Source organism: Lissotriton helveticus, chromosome 9 (assembly GCF_964261635.1).
Source record: "Lissotriton helveticus chromosome 9, aLisHel1.1, whole genome shotgun sequence".
NCBI lineage: Eukaryota > Metazoa > Chordata > Amphibia > Caudata > Salamandridae > Lissotriton > Lissotriton helveticus.
Window position 1 is genome coordinate 148,266,072 of NC_136070.1, and position 24,919 is coordinate 148,290,990.

The 24,919-nt window shown below is 49.1% G+C and overlaps 1 protein-coding gene across 1 annotated transcript in view; it reads left to right on the forward strand.

The window, feature by feature from the left end:
* DNAL1 (dynein axonemal light chain 1) overlaps nt 1-24,919 on the forward strand; it is a 246,195-nt gene that overhangs the window by 148,510 nt on the left and 72,766 nt on the right. The window contains exon 4 of the mRNA XM_078659666.1: nt 17,525-17,580. Within this exon, the coding sequence (XP_078515792.1) occupies nt 17,525-17,580 (56 nt within the window). The remainder of the gene's footprint in view (nt 1-17,524; nt 17,581-24,919) is intronic.

Genomic DNA, 24,919 nt, shown 5'->3' on the forward strand with positions numbered 1-24,919 from the left:
GCTCATCTGGGGGATCTGGAGGTCAAAGGCCTTTGGTCTCCAGAGGAAAGGTTGCTTCACATCAACCTTCTAGAATTGCGGGCGATACGTTTGGCGCTCAAGGCCTTCCTCCCTTCCCTTCGCAGTCAGTCTGTTCAAGTCCTGACGGACAACACGACTGCGATGTGGTATATCAACAAGCAGGGAGGAGTAGGGTCGCAGTGTCTCTGCAGAGAGGCTCTGCGTCTCTGGTCCTGGGTTCAGGACCATCAGATTTGTCTGATGGCAAATCATCTGGCCGGTGTTCTGAACGTTCGTGCAGACAGTCTCAGTCGGCAGTTCTCTGCCGACCACGAGTGGAGGCTGCACCCGGAGGTGGTTCACGACATCTTTCAGATGTGGGGGACTCCTCGGGTGGACCTGTTTGCCACTCGCGAGAATGCGCACTGCCTGTCGTTCTGCAGTCTCCAGTATCCGATGCAAGGAGCCTTGGGGGACGCGTTTCAGTTGAGTTGGAAAGATCAACTCCTTTACGCGTTTCCCCCCATACCCTTGATTCCTCGGGTTCTGAGGAAGATTCGCCAAGACCGGGCCCAAGTCATATTGGTCGCTCCGGATTGGCCAAGAAGGGTGTGGTATACAGATCTACTCCACCTCTCCTCTCACCCGCCGCTCCGTCTCCCTCTCAGGGCAGACCTCCTCTCTCTGATGGAGGGGCAGGTTTTACACCCCCACCTCCAGACATTGCACCTTCATGCCTGGAGATTGAGCGGGGCAACCTGAATTCCTTTTCCCTCCCGCCTGACGTTGTGGATGTCATCTTGTCAGCCAGGCGTGACTCCACTAAGTCCATCTATTCTTATAGATGGGCGAAATTTGTCACGTGGTGTGGGGAAAGGTCTGTTGATCCTTTGAGGGCCCATTTGTCTAATGTTCTACAATTTGCTCTTTCTTTGGCGCGGCAGGGTCTGGCGGTTGCCACGGTAAAGGGTTACCTGTCGGCGCTGTCGGCTTTTCTCTGTTTGCCTGACCAGCCCTCTCTTTTTAAGTCTCCTGTGGTCTTAAGGTTTTTGAAGGGTCTTACTAATATGTTCCCTCCTTCACCTTTCATTGTGCCTCAGTGGGATTTAAATCTTGTATTGACCTTTTTGATGGGGGCTCCCTTTGAGCCTCTCCACAAATGTCCCATGAGGCTTCTTACCCTTAAGACAGTCTTCCTGGTGGCAATAACCTCGGCAAGGAGGGTTAGTGAGCTTCAAGCTCTTAGCTCCAAGCCCCCATTCCTGACCATTCATGTTGATAGAATGGTTCTTAGGACCAGGGCTGCTTTTCTGCCTAAGGTGGTAACTCCCTTCCATCTAGGACAGTCCATTACCCTACCTACCTTCTATCCTCCCCCTCACCCTTCCAAGGAGGAGGAGAGACTGCACCGTCTGGACCCTAAGAGGGCGGTGTCCTTTTACTTGGACAGATCCAAGGACTTTCGCTTGGAGGACCAGCTCTTCGTCGGATTTGCTGGCTGCAAGAAAGGAAGGGCGGTCCATAAAAGGACTTTATCGAGATGGATCGTCCTCTGCATAAAGATCTGCTACTCTTTGGCCGGTAAGGAACCACCAGAGGGTATAAGGGCTCATTCAACTAGAGCTAAGTCTTCAACCTCAGCATTGGCTAGAGGTGTGCCTGTGGAGGATATTTGTAGGGCGGCGACTTGGTCTTCCCTCCACACTTTCGCGAAGCATTACTGCTTGGATTCCGAAGTGAGGAGGGACGGCCATTTTGCGCGCTCTGTCCTTCAGGATTTCCTGGTTTAGAAGAGTGGACACCCTCCTCCGGGAGTGGGGACTGCTGTGGGACTCTATTCACAAGGTGAGGAATCCACACGGCAGATGTATCTATCAGAAGAACAAGTTACTTACCTTCGGTAACGCTTTTTCTGGTAGATACTATATCTGCCTGTGGATTCCTCACCGACCCACCCGCCTCCCCGTTGTCCACTCTTCTATGCCAGAGTTACTGTAGTGTAATATATATATATATTTTATTGTCAAGGAAATGTTTCAGTTGCTTTCCTGCTTTTGCTTAACACTGTGTGTTTTGCCTTGAGTACTGTGTACTGTGTATACTTGTATATTTCTACTGTCATTGGTCCGTCCGTGTGCCTCGATGGCACGGAAAAAAGGGCGGAACTGATGTCATCACGCCGGCGTGGGCCTATTATAGGCGTCGGTGACGTCAGCGGAGTCGCGAGCGAGGTCGTGTCTCTATGACGTCAGGAGTCCACGTCGGCGCGAGGCTACGAAAAAAGAATTTCCGAATGTTGCTGACGCAAGGGGGTATTCACAAGGTGAGGAATCCACAGGCAGATATAGTATCTACCAGAAAAAGCGTTACCGAAGGTAAGTAACTTGTTCGTCAGGCAATGAATAGGCGCGGTTATCGGTTGGTGGCCCATGCGGGGTTTACTTCTGGGTCCAGGGGGGCTGGTATTCTCATTCGGTCCTCTCTCCCCTTTGCAGTTGAAGAGGTGAAACTTGACAACAGGGGGGCGCTATGCGGTGCTCACTGGTAGGTGGGAGGGGAAGACACTATCCATACTTTCCGTTTATGTCCCCCCGGGTCTGCAAGCTTTAACCTATGCTGATCTGTGTAGAGTCCTTTTGGACCTTCCTGAGGGCCTTCTGATTTTGGGTGGGGACTTGAATTCGGTTGTTTCTGGCACCTCTGATCGTCATCCTCCTAGGGATCTGCCCAGGGCTCAAATGTGGTTGAGTGATTTGCTAGAGACCTTCGGGCTGGTTGACGCCTGGAGGCTACTACACCCTACACAGTTGCAGTACACCTTCCACTCTGGGGCACACGGCAGCCTTTCTAGATTGGACTATTTTTTAATGCCAGCGGTCCAATCCTCCTCCATCGGAGAAATCCGTCGGCTCCCTAGGGGTATTTCCGATCACTCCCCTTTGTGGCTCCGGTATGAGGTCGGGGCAGGCGATGAGGGAAGAGTGGCTCCTATTAATCCATGGTACTTTCGCAACCCCAAGACCCGCTCGGAACTTGTAAAAGCTATTGAGCATTATTTTGACGAAAATGTGGGGTCTGTTTCTTCTGCTGTTTCGCTATGGAAAGCATTTAAAACTGTTATACGTGGTCAGTCCCTATCCTTGATTGTCGCTGCTAAGAAGGCTGCAAATGTGGAGGTTGTGCGATTGGAATCTGAGATAGCCGCTTTGGAGGACGATCTTCGGTTGGGCGTCTCTAGTATGATGTTGCACTCCCTTGCTTTGAAACAAGCTGACTACAAGGCTCTTGTAACTGATGCTGCGAAAGCGATGTATAGGGAGCAGCAGGGACGTCTGTATGATGTGGGTGACAGAGCGGGTAAATTGCTTGCGTGGTTGGACAAGAAAGAGAGGGTTAATTGTGTGGTCCCTGTGATTGAGCGACTTGATGGTGAGTGTGTCACGGACCCAACTGGGATCGTTCAGTGTTTTGCGGACCACTTTGAGACTGTGTACACCTCTGTTTGTGATTGGGATGAGGAGGAATCCCGATTGCTGTTGCAGGACATTGCTTTGCCTCGCCTTTCTGACGCTGACAGAGACCTCATGGATGCCCCGCTTACTGTGGACGAAGTTGCGCTGGCTATTCGTTCCCTCCGTTCGGGTAAGGCGATGGGCCCCAATGGTTTGCCCATTGAATTGTACAAGCTGCGACCCGACAAAATGGCGCCCTACTTAAGGGACATGTTCCTTGAGGCTCTGGAGTCTGGCTCCATCCCCTTGGACCAACGACTTGCTACTATTGTGGTCATTCCTAAGGAGGGTAAGCCACGGGATCGTTGTACTTCGTACAGACCTATTTCTTTACTCAATGCCGAACCCAAGATTTTGGCTAAACTATTGGCTAATTGCTTAGTAACTGTGATCGGGGACTTGATCCATCCAGATCAATCCGGTTTTATCCCACACCGCAACACTGCTTTGAATCTGCGCAGACTCCACGGAGTTCTCGCGAGAGCTGGGACGCTTACTGAACCTGCCATTTTGGCTTCTCTTGACGCTACCATGGCCTTCGACACTATCGAATGGCCCTACCTTTGGGCGGCCCTCTCGAAATTCGGGTTAGGGCCGGGCTTCATAGCCTGGGTGAAACTCCTTTATGAGACTCCCCTGGCCCAGGTAGTTGTTAATCGAAGAGTGTCTTGCGTTTTTACGCTTGGACGGGGCACCCGGCAGGGCTGTCCGCTGTCTCCTTTGCTTTTTGCTCTCGCTCTGGAACCCTTGGCGGAGTGGCTCCGTTGGGAACCTTCTATGCGGGGCATCCGATGGTCTCCTGATTTCGAGGATCATGTCTCGCTATATGCGGACGACATCCTCCTATATCTCACTTCCCCTAAAAAGTCCCTTAATGTACTTTTTGATGTTCTGACCTCTTTCGGAAAGAATTCCGGTCTTGTTATTAATTGGGCTAAATCCTGCGTCTACGTTTTGGCTGGAGATCTCCCTCCACTGCCGCGTAGATTTCCGATTCACGTGACGGAGACCGGTTTCAAGTACTTGGGGATTTATGTTTCCTTGGACCCCTCTAGGCGCTACGAGCTTAATTTATTACCCCCCCTTCAGCGGCTCACGCTCGATGTAGCTCGCTGGCGTAGGTTGCCTCTGTCGCCTCTCGGTCGAGTGGCGCTTTTCAAAATGATGTCTCTACCTCGATTTTTGTACGCACTTCAGAATTCCTTTGACCCAATTGCCTCGGGCTATTTTCGGGAAGTGGAGAGCCTACAGAGACAACTGGTCTGGGACGGGCGTGCCCGTATTGCTCTTTCTAAACTCACGCTTCCGTGGTATGATGGCGGTATAGCCCTCCCGGACATCAGACGTTATTATTGGGCGTCCCAGTTAAGTGCTATTAATCATGCGACCTTCGCACCAGGCCCTGCCCCGGCGTTCTCCATGGATAAATTTATTCTGCCAGGGGGGACCTTCAGCAGAGCGTTGTACTTTATAAGGCTCCGTGGAACACTGACCGGTCCCACTAAGATTGCAGTGAGAGTGTGGCGTGATGCAACTGCGGCCTTGGGTTGGTGTGGTAGGTTCACTCGGGCCACCCGTTTGTATGACTCGGAATGTTTGGGCCATCTGTGGAAAACGAAAGAATTTGATAAATGGGATATGATTGGTATCAGCAGAGTGGGCGATCTGTGGTCGAAGGGTACTGTCAAGTCCTTTGACGTGCTGCGAGTGGAGTATGAGCTTGGTGACAATGAATTCTTTAGGTACGCCCAGATCCACCATGCTCTGTTGTCTGTGTTTACTGCGGGTGATGATATTCCTGAGTCTTCCCCTTTGGAGGACCGTGTTTTGGATGGTCATGTGCCCGACAGCACGATCTCATTGATTTATAAAAAACTCATCAACAACAGAGCTGACTTGTTGGTTCGCCTCAGGGCCGTGTGGTGTGCGGACGGACTGGAATTGGATGACGAGGACTGGCAGGCTGCTTTGTCCTCGCCCAAGGAGGTCGCCATTCCTGCTCGTTTGAGGTTCGTCCAGCTTAAGATACTTCACCGAGTGTATGTCACTGGGCCTTGTCTGGTTCGAATGGGTTTTTCTTTGGATGGGTTATGTAAGCGTGGATGTGGGGTGTCTGGTACCTTTCTCCACATTTTGTGGGAATGCCCGGAGATGATTAAGTTATGGTCCCAAGTACATGATGTCATGGAAGTTGTCACGGGTGTGTCCCTGCTGCCCGAGGCCAGGCGCTGTTTGTTGAATGTTTGGGAGCCCAATGACTATGGCTCAGCACAGATTGTATGGGCGACCCTTGGAAATATGGTCGCGAAGAGGGACATTGCCCAGCTCTGGGGTTCACATAGGTCGCCCACCTTATCCAAGTGGAAAGAAAACATGGACTGGTGCATGTTCCGGGAGAAGACTGTGTACCTTTCCCGGGGGCGGCCCAAGAAATGGAGTAGAATCTGGTCCCAATGGAACGCCTATCGTGGTAATATATGTACTCCCCCACAGGATGTAGCCATTGATGTGTCTTCGTCCCCCTAATTGGCATTCATTCTTCATTTATTGCTGATGGTTCCGCTTGTTTCCTTGTCCACCCCTATCCCCGTACTAGCCGATTGCAATGCATTCATCTACCCTTGGAGCTCTGCCCGCATGGCCTCATGATATTGTATTTTTGTGTTTTTTGCCGTGTGAGGTTCGGTTTGTTTTCTTTGTATGTCTGTTTAATTTCAATAAAAAATTTTTAAAAAAATAAGAGGGGAAGCGGCAAAGGGCACGGCGGGCGGACTACCATTCCACAGCCGGGACAGTCGAAGTAGAAGAGATAGCAGAGACCCCAACACCAAGAAACAGCCGCGGCCGACCACCATGGGTTGTGGGCGCAGTGAGGCATCAAAGGGAAGCGGCTGATGGCACGGGCACCAAGTATGCAGCACAGCAGAGAGACACAGGAATAGCATGATACCTTAATCCGGAGGCAGAGAGGATGTCAAGTGAGCCCATGAGGTCCACAATGGATGCGGTCAATTGCACAGCATGGGGTCTGTTCCACGGGGCCGAAGGTGGCAGGGCTGGGCCCGCAGCAGGATGGACAGTGAGTGCAGGAAAGCACTCTGCGCGCCACTCAAGGCCCAGGCTATGACACAGAAGTCGCCACCGGCGAGATGCCTGAGGTGATGAGAGCAGACAGTAGACCCAACTGCGCCGGCAAACGCCGCAATGTAGCACTGCAAGGGCGAAACCACAGCGCGCAGGATGGCCAACCAGGGGCCACACCGGGTCACAAGTCAGCTGGCGCAAGGTACTCCCCGAGGCCAGAGCAGGTCCGGACTGTGGAGAAGAGCGAGCCCAAAAGCAGGGTGCCGCAGCCTCTGTGGCCCAGGGCCGAGCACGTCCGAAAAACGAGGGTAGCACTGGGCACCAGAGGCAAAGGTAATGCTGCTGAGGCGTGTCGGACCACGGAGAGAAAAAGGGGGTGGTGATGGACGGAGCATCTGAACCAATCAAACACTCACACCCAGTCAAAAGATCTGGGTTTGATCCATCACCGTTCTTTAGCCCACTCTGCCACCCCAGTTCAGACATGGCTATATGCAAATCAGTCTGACCCTGTGCCTCATGGGAACAGTCCAGTCCGAACTGCCAAGCCATGCCTTCCCTGGACCGGAAACAAGCTTCCGAGGACTGGTTTCTGGCATTCCAGCCGTCTTCAGCCCGGCTTGCTTGAATCCAGTGGCAAAGTGAGCAAGGGACTCACGTCTGAGCATACCCTGCCACACTTATGGCGGCCAAAAGCGGTACAAAAGGGGGTGGTAATGGACGGAGCATCTGAACCAATCGAACTCTCACACCCAGTCAAAAGATCTGGGTTTGATCCATCACCGTTCTTTAGCCCACTCTGCCACCCCAGTTCAGACATGGCTATATGCAAATCAGTCTGACCCTTTGCCTCATGGACCCCTTTTGTACTTGATTGGTTCAGATGCTCCGTCAATCACCACCCCCTTTTGTACCGCTTTGGCCGCCATAAGTGTGGCAGGGTATGCTCAGACGTGAGTCCCTTGCTCACTTTGCCACTGGATTCAAGCAAGCCGGGCTGAAGACGGCTGGAATGCCAGAAACCAGTCCTCGGAAGCTTGTTTCCGGCCCAGGGAAGGCATGGCTTGGCAGTTCGGGCTGGACTGTTCCCATGAGGCACAGGGTCAGACTGATTTGCATATAGCCATGTCTGAACTGGGGTGGCAGAGTGGGCTAAAGAATGGTAATGGATCAAACCCAGATCCTTTGACTGGGTGTGAGTGTTTGATTGGTTCAGATGCTCCGTCCATCACCACCCCCTTTTGTACCGCTTTGGCCGCCATAAGTGTGGCAGGGTATGCTCAGACGTGAGTCCCTTGCTCACTTTGCCACTGGATTCAAGCAAGCTGGGCTGAAGACGGCTGGAATGCCGTAAACCGGTCCTCTGAAGCTTGTTTCCGGTCCAGGGAAGGCATGGCTTGGCAGTTCGGGCTGGACTGTTCCCATGAGGCACAGGGTCAGACTGATTTGCATATAGCCATGTCTGAACTGGGGTGGCAGAGTGGGCTAAAGAACGGTAATGGATCAAACCCAGATCTTTTGACTGGGTGTGAGTGTTTGATGGATTCAGATGCTCCGTCCATCACCACCCCCTTTTGTACCGCTTTGGCCGCCATAAGTGTGGCAGGGTATTCTCAGACGTGAGTCCCTTGCTCACTTTTCCACTGGATTCAAGCAAGCCGGGCTGAAGATGGCTGGATTGCCAGAAACCGGTCCTCGGAAGCTTGTTTCCGGCCCAGGGAAGGCATGGCTTGGCAGTCGGGCTGGACTGTTCCCATGAGGCACAGGGTCAGACTGATTTGCATATAGCCATGTCTGAACTGGGGTGGCAGAGTGGGCTAAAGAACGGTAATGGATCAAACCCAGATCTTTTGACTGGGTGTGAGTGTTTGATTGGTTCAGATGCTCCGTCCATCACCACCCTCTTTTGTACTGCTTGGACCATGGAGAGAGGCAGCAGGGGGTGCGTGTAGGCTCAGGGGTTCCCGGCTAACTCAGCGGCTGTAAGTAGCACACCAGGAGTAAAGCCAAGCCGATCCGTGGCAGTGAACCTTCAGCCCTATGCTAGAAGCTGCCGTCTCTTGGGCCCAGGGCCCGGCATGTCAAGGGGCCCGGGTGGGCGTCCAATGCCAGGTGCCGGGGGAAGCGAGGCCAAAGGCGCGTCAGGCCGCTGGAAGAGGCGGTTGGGGCGCTGGCACTCTCAGGGCGCCCCGCACCGCTCAGCAGGGTAGTGGCCGAAAGCGCGTGCTGATCTAAGGCTGTCACGGCAGGGAGGCGCGGGGGTACACTGCTCATGTCACCCGGCCTGGGCTCCAGCGTCAGTAGGTGAAGGCGCCAGAAGGGCGCACTAAGGCGCCGGAGTTGCGGCAGGCCCGGGCGTTGCAGCACGCAGACCCCCAGCCTTGTCGCAGACAGTCGCAGCGGCACTCACCAGATCGTGCAGCATGGGAGCCTCCGGCGTCCTCCAGGTGGTGTGGATTCCCCAAGTGTCCAGCCAGATTTCAGGAAGAGGAGGGCCGGGCCCACCTCGAGGAGCGGGCCCAGCGCAGCAATCTGACAGCAGATCTCAGCCTGCACACGTCGCCAGGGAACAGGAGCGGTACCAATTGACACCTCCAGTAACGCCAAATCGGGAAACTCAGGTTGTTGGCAGCGTTAGTGCTGTCGTCTGCAGGATGATGTCGGATTATTAGTTTGGCCGGTGGAGCTCATTTAAAGTGCGGCCATCTTGCAGCCGGCCAAACCTCGCCCCTCAAGGATTACAAAATTATTTTGGCCGAAAATGCAAATTATGTGGCCTAGTGCAGCACATTTTGTGATATTCAATATTTTGTAATTTTTACACAGGTTAACAAAGTCGGACAAAAGCTTCATCTAATTAGTACCAGTGTAAATCTGAAATACAGCAATTATTAACAGAAAGGGAGATCAGCCATCCCTTGTAAAGGGTCTTGCACAGCATTGCAACTCCTTTCACTGCGTTTTTAGTAACTTGATCTATTAGAGCTAGAAACAAATCCCTTTGTTAAAATCCACAGATTATGCAACAGACGGTGGATTATCTAGAATATGCAGCAAATCCCAAATTATGCTGAAAGTGCAGCGGTCAGTGACTGGCTTCCAGACCTTCCCGCAGAAGTCTGTGTAAATGCAATAGAGTTTGTAGCTCACACAGTGCTGTGGTGTAGTTCGAAGTTCACCTCCTTAGTGTGTCCCATGTGAGTAGCATGAGGGTTCAGAGGCCCCAAATGTAGACGCATCAATCTGTGCTCCCTCAATAATCCATCTTTACTATCATGCTAACCTGGGAGAAGAGACCGGAGCAAATGATTTCTGGAAAGATATCAAAAGCTGTTTTACTTAGCTAGGACTCAACACTCTTGTAACATCATCATGCACTTTTACGCATCTAACATTGTAAGGTTTTGCATTGCCTGGGAACATTTTTATCAGAAAGAACAGCTACTGGATTTGTCCATTTAGACTGTGACATCTGGTGAAACTATTCTGCTCGAAAATCAAATACTCTTTTACATGAGAAACAGCACCGCAGAATAGTGAGCTTCACTAAAAGCTATTTTATTTATAAGTCTTCGTTTTCTGGACAAAACCTAAAAAACAGTAACACCATATTGACATCTTGGAGATAAGTTTATCACAGCTCTAAATGAACTGGCGGTCCATTACTTTTCAACAGCTCACAGACCAAAGGATGCTCACCAATTTGGCTCCCCGAAATAACCAGTAGAAATGGTGGACGTATACATTTTCTTCTTTCTGTATGCTAGACCTTACTCAGCACATTTTAGGAATTAACCACATTAACAATATCTGTACCCAAAGGATTGAGGTCCCGTTACAAACACGAATTGGTTAATCAAGCACAAGTGGACAAAACCTTTTTAATGATTCTACCTGTGAATGCATGTTAGATGTAAAAAGAAACCTTTTAGAAAGTCCTGAGACTTTCCAACAATTCCTGAAACCCTCCCCTTCGGGTGTGACTAATGACTTTGCTTGACCTCACGGGTTCTAGAGATTTTTGTGTGACTGGGGCAGCAGAACTGGGAAAGCCCACAGCATTTCTAGAAGGAATGAGGACTGGGCTTAAGACTTCCTTAAAAGGGTACTGAAAATGAGGTTCACTTTCTGCCAATTGACTTGAGAAGTCTCTCTCTGGATCAGAAAGTGGAGAAAGGCATAATTGAGGTCCGTCTCAAAAACGTGTTTATTGCAGTGCTTTCAGATCCGGTCTCCAACTGAAAAGAACTGTGGAAGTTTTCTGTTTAAGTGTGACTCAGATAGATCTACTTGTAAAGATCCTAGTGTCCGATGAGTGCATGACCAGTTCCGGGATAGAATATCTAGTTGCTGGCTTCCTCCAAAAATCAGAAGTACCAATCTGCTACCATGCCTGACTTCCCCTAGCAAGTTTGCTGTCTACGCCGCCAATTGTTATTGAATATAATGATATTTAGTGACCGCCCTGACCTCATCAGAACCAGTCGCTCCACCTCGCTCCTGAGCCGCCTGGTGTTCGTGGCTGCCTGGTGTCCACATTGCTCCCTCCTGGGCTGCCGGTATTGCTGTGCTCACTGCTGCGCCTGCCATTGATATTTAGCTGCCTTGATTTGCCTATTTCATAATCTAATATTGTGCTCATTGCCGCGCCTGCGAATTGCTTTTAACTTGTTTCGATCTGCCCATTTGATTTAATATTTCTGCTCCGCTTTGCCTGGTATCGCCGCTTTTGCCAGATAGTGCCCCCCGACCCCGTCCTGCACTGTTATCGTGCCATTTGTTGTGCCTGCTGACCCACAGCCCCTCCCCCGCAGCCCTCCGGCATCCCCAGACCTCGCAACTCCGCTCCCGCCTCCCAGCTGCTCCTCCCTCCCACAGAAACACATAAGGATACAAACGTGCATTTAGGAGCTGTGACCGTCCTGACCTCATCAGAACCGGTCGCTCCACCTCGCTCCTGAGCCGCCTGGTGTTCGTGACTGCCTGGTGTCCACATTGCTCCCTCCTGGGCTGCCGGTATTGCTGTGCTCACTGCTGCGCCTGCCATTGATATTTAGCTGCCTTGATTTGCCTATTTCGTAATCTAATATTGTAATATTGTGCTCATTGCCGCGCCTGCCAATTGCTTTTAACTTGTTTCGATCTGCCCATTTGATTTAATAATTCTGCTCCGCTTTGCCTGGTATCGCCGCTTTTGCAAGATAGTGCCCCCCGACCCCGTCCTGCACTGTTATCGTGCCATTTGTTGTGCATGCTGACCCACGGCCCCTCCCCCGCAGCCCTCCGGCATCCCCAGACCTCGCAACCCCTCTCCCAGCTGCTCCTCCCTCCCACAGAAACACATAAGGATACGAACGTGCATTTAGGCGCTGTGACCGTCCTGACCTCATCAGAACCGGTCGCTCCACCTCGCTCCTGAGCCGCCTGGTGTTCGTGACTGCCTGGTGTCCACATTGCTCCCTCCTGGGCTGCCGGTATTGCTGTGCTCACTGCTGCGCCTGCCATTGATATTTAGCTGCCTTGATTTGCCTATTTCGTAATCTAATATTGTAATATTGTGCTCATTGCCGCGCCTGCCAATTGCTTTTAACTTGTTTCGATCTGCCCATTTGATTTAATAATTCTGCTCCGCTTTGCCTGGTATCGCCGCTTTTTCCAGATAGTGCCCCCCGACCCCGTCCTGCGCTGTTATCGTGCCATTTGTTGTGGCTGCTGACCCACGGCTCCTCCCCCGCAGCCCTCCGGCATCCCCAGACCTCGCAACCCCGCTCCCGCCTCCCAGCTGCTCTTCCCTCCCTCCGCCCCCTCCACGATCCATTTATGACGGATGCTCTTGCGCGCAGCGTTCACGCGCAGCGGAAGCGCCCCATGCGCGCCGAAGGTGCGCCAAAGGTAAGCCCATCTTCGCCCGTCTGCGCCTGGACCGCGCCCAGCGCCAGACCCCCTGGACCCTGCAAAATCCACTCCTCCCGCATAACGTACGACGCCGCAACCCTCTCAGCACTTAACCCCGGCCGACTCCCAAATTGCTACCAAGCCGCCCCAGGACTCACCCATGGACCCTTCACCTGCCACTCCTGCAAGTTCGACTGCGTCAGGACCCGCACCAAATCCTCAAACTACAAACAGAGCTCCGACACTAACCACCTGAAGTGCATCCTGCTCAACACCCGCTCGGTCCACAGACACGCCACTGAACTTTGGAACCTACTCGACACCACTTCGCCGGACGTCGCCTTTCTTACAGAAACCTGGATGAACGCCTCATCAGCACCCGACATCGCCATAGCCATCCCGGACGGCTACAAGATCATCCGAAAGGACCGCATCAACCAAACAGGAGGAGGCATCGCCATCGTCCATAAGAACACCATCCGCATCACAACCAGCTCCGACGATAACCTCGCAGCCACCGAACACCTTCACTTCCAGATCCACACCGACCCCCAAGACCACACTCAGAGGCACTCTCATCTACAGGCCACCAGGACCCCGCACACAATTCAGCGAAGACATCACTGAATTCATCAGCCCTCACGCCCTCCCCTCCGAGGACTACATTCTACTGGGAGACCTCAACTTCCACCTGGAAAAGAACAACGACCGCAACACGACCACCCTTCTGGACAACCTCGCCAATCTCGGACTCAAACAACTTGTTGACACCCCCACCCACTATGCCGGCCACACGCTTGACCCAATCTTCACCTCCAGCAAGCACATCTCCTTCAATCACACCACAGCTCTCCATTGGACGGACCACAGCTGCGTTCACTTCAACTACAAAAAGACTAGTACCCATAACCACCCACAACCAATTCCCCGCAGAAACTGGAACAAAATTACCACCGACCAGCTCTTCACATCGCTCCACCAAAATCCTCCTGCCAAATCATCGGACCCAAACCAAGCAGCCACCAACCTCACACAATGGATCACCCACAGCGCGGACGAATTAGCACCCTTGAAAAACCACCAAATGAAGCAAGGCAGCAAAAAAGCCCCCTGGTTCAATGATGACCTTAAGAAATCCAAGAAGATCTGTCGCACCCTCGAAAAGGCCTGGCATAAAAACCCTACCACTGACAACCTGGCCACCTTCAAGAACGCCACCCGCAAACACCACCAACTGATCCGATCCACCAAGAAATCAGCATTCAAGGATCGACTCGACAACAACGCCCACAACAGCAAGGAACTATTCAACATCGTCAAAGAGTTTACCAACCCCACCGCCGGCACCAACGACATCACTCCCTCCCAAGACCTCTGCGACTCTCTAGCCTCGTTCTTCCACAACAAAATCGCTGACATACATAACAGCTTTGGAGACCAGTCCACCCCACCCACCTCCGAACTAAAACCCCCCTCCAACAACCTTTACGCCTGGAACCCAATCACCACTGAAGACACCATCCGCCTGATGAACACCATCCACTCAGGATCGCCAACCGACCCATGTCCCCACCACATTTTCAACAAAGCAGACTCCATTATCGCACCCCATCTCCGAGAAGTCATCAACTACTCCCTCAACTCCGCTACCTTCCCGGAAAGTTGGAAACATGCCGAACTCCGCGCCCTCCTGAAGAAACCCACAGCAGACCCCACTGAACTTAAGAACTACCGCCCCATTTCGCTCCTCCCATTCCCTGCCAAAGTCATTGAGAAAGCTGTCAACAGTCAGCTCGCCGCCTTCCTCGAATCCAACAAATCCCTCGACCCTTCACAGTCTGGCTTCCGAGCCAAACACAGCACCGAGACCGCCCTCATCGCAGCAACAGACGATATTCGAACCCTACTGGACAACGGAGAAACAGCTGCCCTCATCCTACTTGACCTCTCCGCAGCCTTCGACACAGTCTGTCATAGCACCCTTATACAACGCCTCAGCAACATCGGAATACAAGGAAAAGCACTGCACTGGATCATCTTGTTCCTCGCTGGAAGAACCCAGAGAGTCCGCCTCCCCCCTTTTAGATCAGAGACCACCGAAGTCATCTGCGGCGTACCACAAGGATCATCTCTCAGTCCCACCCTCTTCAACGTATACATGAGTCCCCTCGCATCCATCGCGCGCCAACACAACCTCAACATCATCTCCTACGCAGACAACACCCAGCTGATCCTCTCCCTCATCAAAGACCCAAACACCGCCAAAACCAACCTACACGAAGGGATGAAAGAAGTAGCCGAGTGGATGAAGAACAGCTGTTTAAAACTGAACTCGGACAAAACGGAAGTCCTCATTTTAGGATCATCCCCCTCCGCCTGGGACGACTCATGGTGGCCACCGGCCCTGGGAACCGCACCCATACCAACGGATCACGCACGTAACCTGGGCTTCATCCTGGACTCCTCCCTCTCGATGACCAGAAAAGTCAACGCCGTATCATCATCATGCTTCAACATCCTATGTATGCTCAAAAAAATCTTCCGTTTGATCCCCACCGAAACAAGAAAGACGGTCACCCATGCACTGGTCACAAGCCGACTGGACTACGGAAACACCCTTACCGCCGGAACCACAGCCAAACTACAGAAAAAACTCCAACGCATCCAAAACGCCTCAGCCAGACTCATCCTAGACGTCCCCCGCCAAACTCACATTTCCGGTCACCTGAAAGACCTCCACTGGCTCCCCGTCAACAAGAGAATAACATTCCGTCTCCTCACCCACGCACACAAAGCCCTCTACAACCTAGGACCTGAATACCTCAACACACGCCTGTCCTTCTACACCCCCACCCGCCAACTTCGATTGTCCAATCAAGCCCTCGCCGCAATTCCACGCATCCAAAGATCCACCATGGGGGGAAGATCCTTCTCCTACTTAGCGGCCAAGACCTGGAATTCCCCCCCCCCCCCCCCCGCCTCCGCCTTACACAGAACCACCTCTCCTTCAGAAAACAACTAAAAACTTGGATATTCGATAAGTAAAGTACCCCCCCTCCCTCAAGCGCCTTGAGACCCTCTGGGTGAGTAGTGCGCTATACAAATTTTAAACTTGAAACTTGAACTTAATGATGCCAAAACTCCTTTTGTTACGCTTGACACAATTTTAGACTTGCCCCAGCAAATTGTTTTATTGTATCGCCAAGATATTGTCTATCCTCTGGACAGAGCAGCATCATTTAAGGAAGCGCTATTCATACTTTTGAATATTGAAGCTGAATTATTTGGGGTAGTCTGATAGTACCCAACCTCCGAGTATCAAAGAAACATTCTATAGGAGTTACTTTCCACTGTTGCATGCTCACTTGCACAGCTATGACAGATTTGAATTCAAAAGTAAAATGGTTTATATGATAAAATTTGATTTTGTGTGGCTTTTTTTTTTAATACAACACAGTACAGGTCTCATACCTTTTGGGTAAGAACGGGAAAAAGTTAAATGAAACCTGTACAGACAGAATATTCTCCATGCAGACAATCCTCCAAAATATGCAGATCAGAGGAGTATTTACGGATATCTGTGATGTGTATAAATTTACATTGGTACTCCTTGGGTTTTTCGTGAATCCCCAGAAAGTTGGAATTCGGGGAAAACTGTTGACTAAAATCTCTAAGGCCTAGATTTCCAACCTTTCAATAAAATTCAGTGACTGAGGCCATTAAAGATTATTTTGTATGTGAAGATATACTTGACCAGTCTCTAAAACGTTTATTTTGGAAATGTTTTATGATGTTTCTAAGGACTATAGAGTTTCATCCTATCCCTTTAGTTAAGCATTAGATGTCTTTCAAATATCCTTTATCAGACAACCACAGGAGCGTTTTCGCGGGCTTGATGCAGAAAGGCTAAGCTTATAAGATTTCACTCATTCTACATTTTGTAAATACCTTTTCCTTTTTCTTCATTCTTTTATTGCGGAAAGCCTGGCTAATCTGCTATCTCTTTTAGTTTTACCGTTGGTATCCTATCCTGAATACAAGAGACTTGCTTCTGGGTTGCCTTTAGCCCTATCTCATGCCTGTGCATTAGGGATTATAGCTTTTGTCAGAGGTTCTTGGAATCTTGCATTCATTACAAAACAATAACTATCCTATGGAAAGTAGATTGAGCAACTACAGAGAAAAATTGCCGCTTAGAGCTGCCTAAATGGTATGGCTGTGAATTCTCATGCTTATTTATTAAGCTATGTTGACTAGAATAGGTGCGTAAGACCAAAATGGCACGATTACCAAGGATGAACCCTAGAAAGGTAAATATTATCCAGAAAAAAATTGTAGTCAATAGGTTTTCATTACCATCTTGAGAGACTGTACGTGCACCAGAGGTAGGCTGCTTTGTTGGCTAATGTTTGTTTACCTTACCTGTTGATGGAACACCAGCAAACCCTCTGTGACAAAATCTGTAATTTCTTGCATGTTAAATTAAATATTAAAATAAATAGGTCAAGAGAGGCCACTAATCTTGTTGAATTTCAATGTATTCATGTTTCTTCTTTGACTATTCTTAGGCCTGCCATCCTCATTTGCTTTTTTGTTTGAACAAGAGCTCATTGTGAGTTTTGAAAATATAGCTTTTGATATGGGTAGTAAAAGGTCTATGAAAGAATTTGGTATAAGAAGACCATGTCAACACATGCACGTAAAACTTCTTCCCAAAAGATTTTTCAGAAGGGCCTGTTGGCCATTGTATCATTCAAATGCCCATTGAACACAGCAGGTTACCTACCGACAGAGGTTTCTTTAGCAGAGTACCATGTTTTTCCTCCTAATGGAGCTGGCAATGGGACAGTTCTCTAGCCAAGCATGGGAGTCTATGGCAGGTACAAACACTAAGGAACCACTGTTACATGCCACTATAATATTCTCTTTTCTATGGTATCAATGTGTGTGGTATTTATATAGGGCAAACCAAGTTGGAGGCAGCAGAGAGAGCCCTGTTTGTTTTAACATGTTTATTTTGATTGTCTTTTCAGGAGACTTTCCCTTTCCACCAACTGCATTGAGAAAATTGCCAATCTAAATGCCTTGAGTAAGTGAAGATATATGGATTGTTGTTCCTACTTATTTAATTTCATGTGAGACTATGCTACAGTAGCCTATAAATGTCCCCTATATCAGTTGCCCAGGCCTCATTAATCAAAATGTTAATTGGTTCTCATCCTTGACATTGTCAGAACTATTCTCTTGCTATATGGACGTATAGGAAGCCAGTGAGTGTGATACTTTCTCTGATCCCGGGTGGATTTCCCCCTTGGGCCTCCAACAGAAGAGTGCTTTATTGCTGTGGTGCTTCAATGTACTTCCGAGGTCTTGAACCTACAAAACCTTCTGTGCTTTCCCACATTTTTTTAGCACTTTGGCCCATTCATTAATTGAAGCCCTAACTGATAATTTATCTAAACCTTGCTCTTGCCCACCAGTGAACAGATAGGTTGCCAAACACCACAAACCATCGCCTGATAAGGCTGATTTTCTGATGTAGCATCCCATTCTAGAAAGGCTGGTGGTCCTGACTTCCACCAACAAAGTGAACTCCAATTCATTCCCTACAACACCCCCACCCGCCTGCACCCCCCTCCTCACTCCCCAGAGAGGGAGTTACAGAGGATTGAAGCATTCAGGAAATAAATGTTCTCTTTGGCAGCCTAGCCTTGAGGTCATTCACTACGATTTACATACTCGGCCGTTGTGCACATGCACACTGGGTCATGGCCAATGCGTTGTTGCCGGTGGTTCCGGAGGAATTTAAGTTCTCCCTGGCTCAAACCTTTAAGGTTCGTCATGATTTGGCCAAACATGTAATTTGTTTTGGCCTGGATACTACTGATTGCTGTGGATGAATAGTTGACACCAGTATAGTTTTCCGTCACCATGTGTGGATGTGGACCTTCCGGTCTTCCAGAGATGTTCATGCATCTCTTATGGATATGCCTTTCAATAGATTCCACAGATTTCCCAAAAACATTTTAAGGGGAGCCGTGCCATGGCCTATTCTGTAGGCCTCTTAATCCCTCCCAGACAGGTTACCTCCCAGTTTGAACCTTTTGTAGGCTATTCAAGAGTACTAGCGTACATGCAGCGACAGACCCCTTCACCCACCATAGCAGTCACCACAGTCCTTTAGTTACGAGAGCTGGGGAATAGGAAGGAACCAAAAAGGCCCATGCTAGCACAAATCTTCTCAGTTCCTCTTCCCTGAGGATTCGGCTGTCAAGCTGCTTTAGTTTATCCTTAGGGGTGCTTATCCATCCTGTGGGAGACAGGATCCAACAGGTTGGCAATCCATCACATTAGACAGATGGGTCGTCCAGATCGTTCAGTACGGCTATGCCCTTCTGTTCCTATCTTATCCACTGCAGTTTTTTCCAGCATCAAAAAAGCTCTTGGGAGAACACCTTTCCTTCGTGCTGCTACCCCTCTCAATATATACTCTACTTCCACACTTGAGCTCATCCCAAACCTCATTCTACTACTCTCTCCAGTGCACTACCCTATTTCTTACCCCACACCTCTCTGAATATATCCTCTACCTCCACTCTGACTCATCCCAACCCCCATTCTGCTACTATGACCCCCAAAATAACCCTTTCCTCCTCTACTGTTCCTTGCATCATCCCACATATCTTTTACAATTCAGATCTCCCAAGCCAGCCTTTCTAAACCCTTCCCTCATGTATACCTCCTGGACTCATCCGATGCCTTATCTTTCTACCTAATCCACTTTTAGAGACCCTTCGTACTCCATCTCTTCGTTACTCATTCTAAACCTCCTCCTACTGTTATGAACTCCAAATAAAAAAGTTCTAGACCCTTCCCTCTTCTATCACTCCACTGTTACTTTTCAATCCAAATAACAGACTCATATGTCCACCGTTCAAATGAATTTCATATTTCCCTATACTAATTCACCACTAATTCTTTTTGGGTTCTGGAGCAGCATGCTCCTCGGCACAATGCACTTTGACACCTCGTATGGGTTAGTAAGAGCTATATAAATGCAATTACAATTTGTTGTTACTCCAGCTATTTCCGTGTGCCGAAGAAGGATGGAAGCTTCTGTCCGATTTTAGATCTTCTGCCTCTGAAAGCCTCCCTGAAGGAAAGATTTAAAATGCTCAAGTTGGCCCAGGTTCTGTCTGCCCTGGATCCATGTGCTTTGATGGGCCAATAGGGCGCCTGCTTTCATATACCCGTCCTGCAGCCCCACAGACACCTGCGGTTTAATGCAGGCCAGGAGCATTTACATGTGTTTCCTTTCGACCTCCCCATCGCCTCTCGGGTGTTCACAAAAGTTTGGGCATACTAGTTTTCACCTACTTTAACGACTGGCTATTGAAGGCAGGCTCGCAACAGTCAGCCGGGGATCACCTCCAGACAACGCCGAACTTGTGGCCATTGTTTGGGTTCTTGATCAACTTGCCGAACTTGCACCTGACTCCTTCACAGAGGCTTTCTTTTATTGAAGGTCTCTTTGACACTGTTCAGTTAAGGGCCAACCTAGGAGTCTAGTACATTCAGGCTATGATCCCGATGTTTCAGCCTTGTTCTTGAGCCTTTTTTGTCTGTTAGCATTCTGCTTGCCGACTACGCCAAGTGGGATATAAAGACTTTGCTGTGAAATCTAAAGTCTCAGTGGGCCTCGCACCAAGGAACTCTGTCAGAATAAATCCAGCTTTCAAAGGGGACTGCAGGAGATCTGCAGTGGTTGCTGCTCTACTGCAATTCGACCAGAGGAATGCCCCTGTCCCTGCACTACCCAGAGCTACCTGTGTTGACAGATGAATCACTGCTGGGTTTTGGGAGGTCATCTGGGGAGGTGGAGATCAGAAGACTAGTCTCCAGGAGGAACGTGGCTCCATATAAATTTGTTGGTACTGTGGGCTATTCACCTGGGCTCAAAACCTTCCTACCATCCATGAAGGGGAGGCTGGTGCTAATCTTCTCACAGACTAAACCACTGCCATATGCTACTGCACCAAGCCGGGCAAAGCGGGGACTGGGTCCTGTGGCAAGAGACCCTGTGCTATTTGAGCTGGCTGGAGTGTCTGGGTCTCTCCTTGATCATGAACCGTCTGGTGGTACCTTTAAATGCCAGAGTGTATGAACTAGGACAAATGGCGGTTGCACCTCCAGGTGGCTCAGGCCATCTTCTGACAGTGGGGGAAAACCCTGGCTGGATCTTTTTGCCACCATTTAGAATGTGCAGTGTAAACAATTCTGCACGTTGGAGTTCCCAAGAAAGCTCCTACCAGGGGATGCATTCTTGCAGAGTAGAGCATAGGACTCCTGTATGAATTTCCACCCCAGCCTCTCCTGCCTCGAAATCTGAAGGTCAAGAATGACCAGGTCGAAATTATCCTAAATTGCAGCAGAGTATGGTACCCAGAACATTTGGGCACCAGCTTCTGACCTCTAATCAGGGTACAGACTTGAGAGGATCTTCTGTTGCAGCAGCAGTGATGGGTTCTTCACCTGCACCTGGGTAATCTACACTTCCATGTGTGTAGACTGAGCAGCAACATTTGACTGCATTGAGTCTACCTCCTGACGTCATAGATGTCATCCTTGCCTCCTGGTGTCCATTTACAAAGTCCATTTACTCTGGGCATTAGGACACCTTTGTGACCTGGTGTGGAGTCTGCTCGATGTTTTGTTGTTTTCATCTTTGGCCCAGCAAAATCTTGCAGTGAACACTATTAAGGTAGTATGTTATTTGTGTGCCTTTTCAGCCTTTTTAGTTGGACTTTCTTTGTTTAAATCTTCTGTTGTAATGGGGTTTCTTAAAGGTTTGACACACTTGTTCTCTCCAAACCATTTCTGATGCAACAGTTGGGCCGTAACTTGGTCTTGATTTTCCTCATGTGTACTCCCTTCGAGCTGATGCACAGTTGATCATTACAGCTTTCACCTTAGAGACTATGGGCCAGATGTAGGTAAATGCATGTTTGCGATTCCTTAATAGCGATTTTTAGGGAATCGTTATTAAGGAATCACAAAATGCCATGTAGGTAGGAATCGCAATATTTTCTGCAATTCCTTAATATTCCTTAATTGTGAATCGCAAATTGTGATTCGCAATTAAGGAATACCTTCCCATTCATTCCTATGGGCCAAGAGGCCCATAGGAATGAATAGGAATTGCTCCAGCAATTTGCGAGTCACCAAGAGGCACTCGCAAATTGCGGGCGCAATTTCAAGGGTGCCAGGGATCCAAAAGGACACCCTGTTGCACCCCTGAAATGTGCATGTGTGCACATGTAGCGCACATACATGCCCTACGGGAATGACTGTGTGCCACATAGCACTTAAAAAAAGTGCTTTTTTAAATGAAATCGCTAATTACCACCAACTTGAAGTTGGTGGTAATTAGCGATTCCTGAAGGCTAAAGTGCGCTTTCTTTTGTGCCACTTTCGTTGTGATTCCTTAAATGCAAGAGCAAAATAAGGAATCGCAATTTTGCGATTCCTTATTTTGCTAGTAGGGTTCAACTTACCTACATTGCTCGCTGCCAAATAGTGTTCGCAAACGCTGAAATTCTGCAAATTTCAGCGTTAGCGCTCGCTATTTGGCCACCTACATCTGGCCCTATATTACTTATTATGTTAACTTCTGCTCCTAGCATGACTAAACTCCAAGCTCTCCTGATACACCACCTTTTTTCCAGGCAAACTGATGCTGAGGACGCTAGCATCCTTCTTACTGTATGTTGTGACTCCTATTCACATTGGGTAGTCCATCAATCTCCCAGCATTCTTTATCCGCCTCACTCCTCAAAAAAAGGAGGAGATACTCCGTTGGATCTCAAAAGAGCATTAAGCTTTCACACTGACCACATTAAAGGCCATTGAGTGGACGATCAGCTTTTTGTGGGGTTCTCTGGGGCAAAGACAGGAAAGGGATTGCAGAAAAGGACTCTGTCGAGATGGGTAGTCTTCAGACCAGGACCCAACGTCGCCATGGTGCTGTGAAGGAAAAACACCTCACAGCACCATGGTGACGTTGGGTCCTGGTCTTAATTTAGAAGACTACCCATCTCGACAGAGTCCTTTTCTGCAATCCCTTTCCTGTCTTTGCCCCAGAGAACCCCACAAAAAGCTGATCGTCCACTCAATGGCCTTTAATGTGGTCAGTCTAAAAGCTTAATGCTCTTTTGAGATCCAACGGAGTATCTCCTCCTTTTTTTGAGGCCTAAGGGCTCCAGGAAAGGATTTCCACCAGCATTTTCTGATGACCCAATTTTCACCTGTACTCTACTAGCATGGCAGGACAGCCAGTGTCTATCCCTGTTTGTCTTCAGGAGCTAAAACAACTCCCTCGGTTCTATCTCCTGACCTGGAAAACTCTGAAAAGTGACTAGGTGAGGTCTCACTGAATCCATAACTGCAACCCTCTTCTAAATCAGTTGCAGTTGATTTCAACTTCCAGTCCCTATCTCCAGCTCCGTTTTAACTGAGGGCTGTTGCATTGGTGCCCATACTCCCAGAACTGGGGCTTCCTCCACCACTGAGAAAATCCAACGATGAGTGGTGACTTCTAAGACCTAGGGCTTCAAATGGGGAAGTTCGAGTATAAAATCCTTATTAATGAGCTATATTTTTTCTGAAGTTGCAAAAGAGCCCAATGATGATACCCTCAGTAAAGACTTACTTGAGCACGGTATGCTACTATGTGCATAGGCCTTCACAACTTGCCTCCATTCAGACCAGAAAAATACAGCATAAGAACTTCTGCAGAGCGTGGTCTTTTGCCCAGGATGCAATACCACAGGAGTGGCATGATGAAAGTTCAGGAACAGTTCAAGTGTTTTGTTCACCCAAGGTGATGGAGACGGCGCATTCATGCACCCAAGAACATGAGAGTGCAATTTCACGGCGTTTACACATCTGTGAGGGGTCCAATGCAGCTGCAATATTGCTGATCAGTTCCTGAAAAGACAAAGTATAATAGAGTCAAACTGAATTATGCAGAAAATGTTGGCAAACTTTCCTTACTGATCTCAGCCAATTTAGAACTGGAATTCTATTGTGCTGGATGAGTAACTGCTCAGAAAGGCCACCTCACATTTTTCAGAAGTTAATTCAATATGACTTTGTTTGTTCGGCACACACCGTGGTTACGGCGGTGCGTCCATTAGGGCGCTTGGGCGTTGCCCCACTTGGCGTTGCCGTCACTTTGTAACTCGGACGAACTCAATCACTCACACAATGCAGTCAGCTTAGAAGGGGGCGGGGAAGCACTACAGGACAGAGTTCAGCAGCTGCAAGTGACATCCACCAACATCACAGATGGTCGGCGGAGCGCACAGCAAGAGTGCGCATGTTCTGTTTAGGGCTTAAACATTTCGCACCAGCCCTGAACATGCGCACACTAGGCTGCTCATTAGAAGAGCAAGGGTTTTTCCATGCTGCTCTTCTAATGAGCAGCCTAGTGCGCATGTGCGGGCTGGTAGCAAAAATTGTTAAGCCCTAAACCGAATATGCGTACTACTACTCATGCCAATCCTGGCGCTGCTGCTGGAGCAGCGTCTGGATTGGCTGAGAGCAAGCGCTACTGCCAAGGTGCCAACGCGGGACGGGAGTCGGACAGCGGCCCAGGAGGACTCGCAGAGGTGGCACGGATGCGGTAAGTTTAGTGTGATTTATTGTAATTTCCCTCCCGCCGCGGTAACCCCCCCCCCCCCCCCCCCCCCCCTAGTATTGGAGCACGAGCTGCGGGACTGCAATCAGATCTAAAAATGCCGATCTCACATGTGCACCTCTCCGGACCTGAAAATTGCTTTCTTGAATTTTATTAAGCGCTTTGGAGAGAGAGGCAGGGGTAATGGAGATCTAAGGGAAAGGGGCAACTAAAACGCTGACATGAATGAAAGTGAGTGTAAAGATAAAATGAGCATTCCTCTCGACAGATTCTTATCCGTGTTAAATAACAAATTGGCGAAAAGAAAAGAAACCACACACATTCTACTGACTGCTTTTTAAAGGTCAGACCTAAATGAATTATGTTATCATCGCAGCTACGTTTTGTATGTCTGTTAATTTATCGATAGTGACTATACACTAAAAACATGCATCACCAGTAAAAAAGCTGTGCACTCCATTTCCCAAGTTAAACAAAAAAAACACATTAAGAACAGAGAAATAACTATTTTTTATTTAATTATTCTTTTCTTTTTAATACTCCAAGAACACGGCAATAGCTTTCCGAAAATTGATGTAAAAGGTTATTGTCTTTATGTTGGAAGTGGATTTTGTGTTGTTTACATGATGACCATTGATAATAAGAGATGAATGCATTAATGCCTGCATTGTAAGATACTCATTCATATCCGCTTTTATAACCCGTATTACAGGATATTTTTATCTTTTTT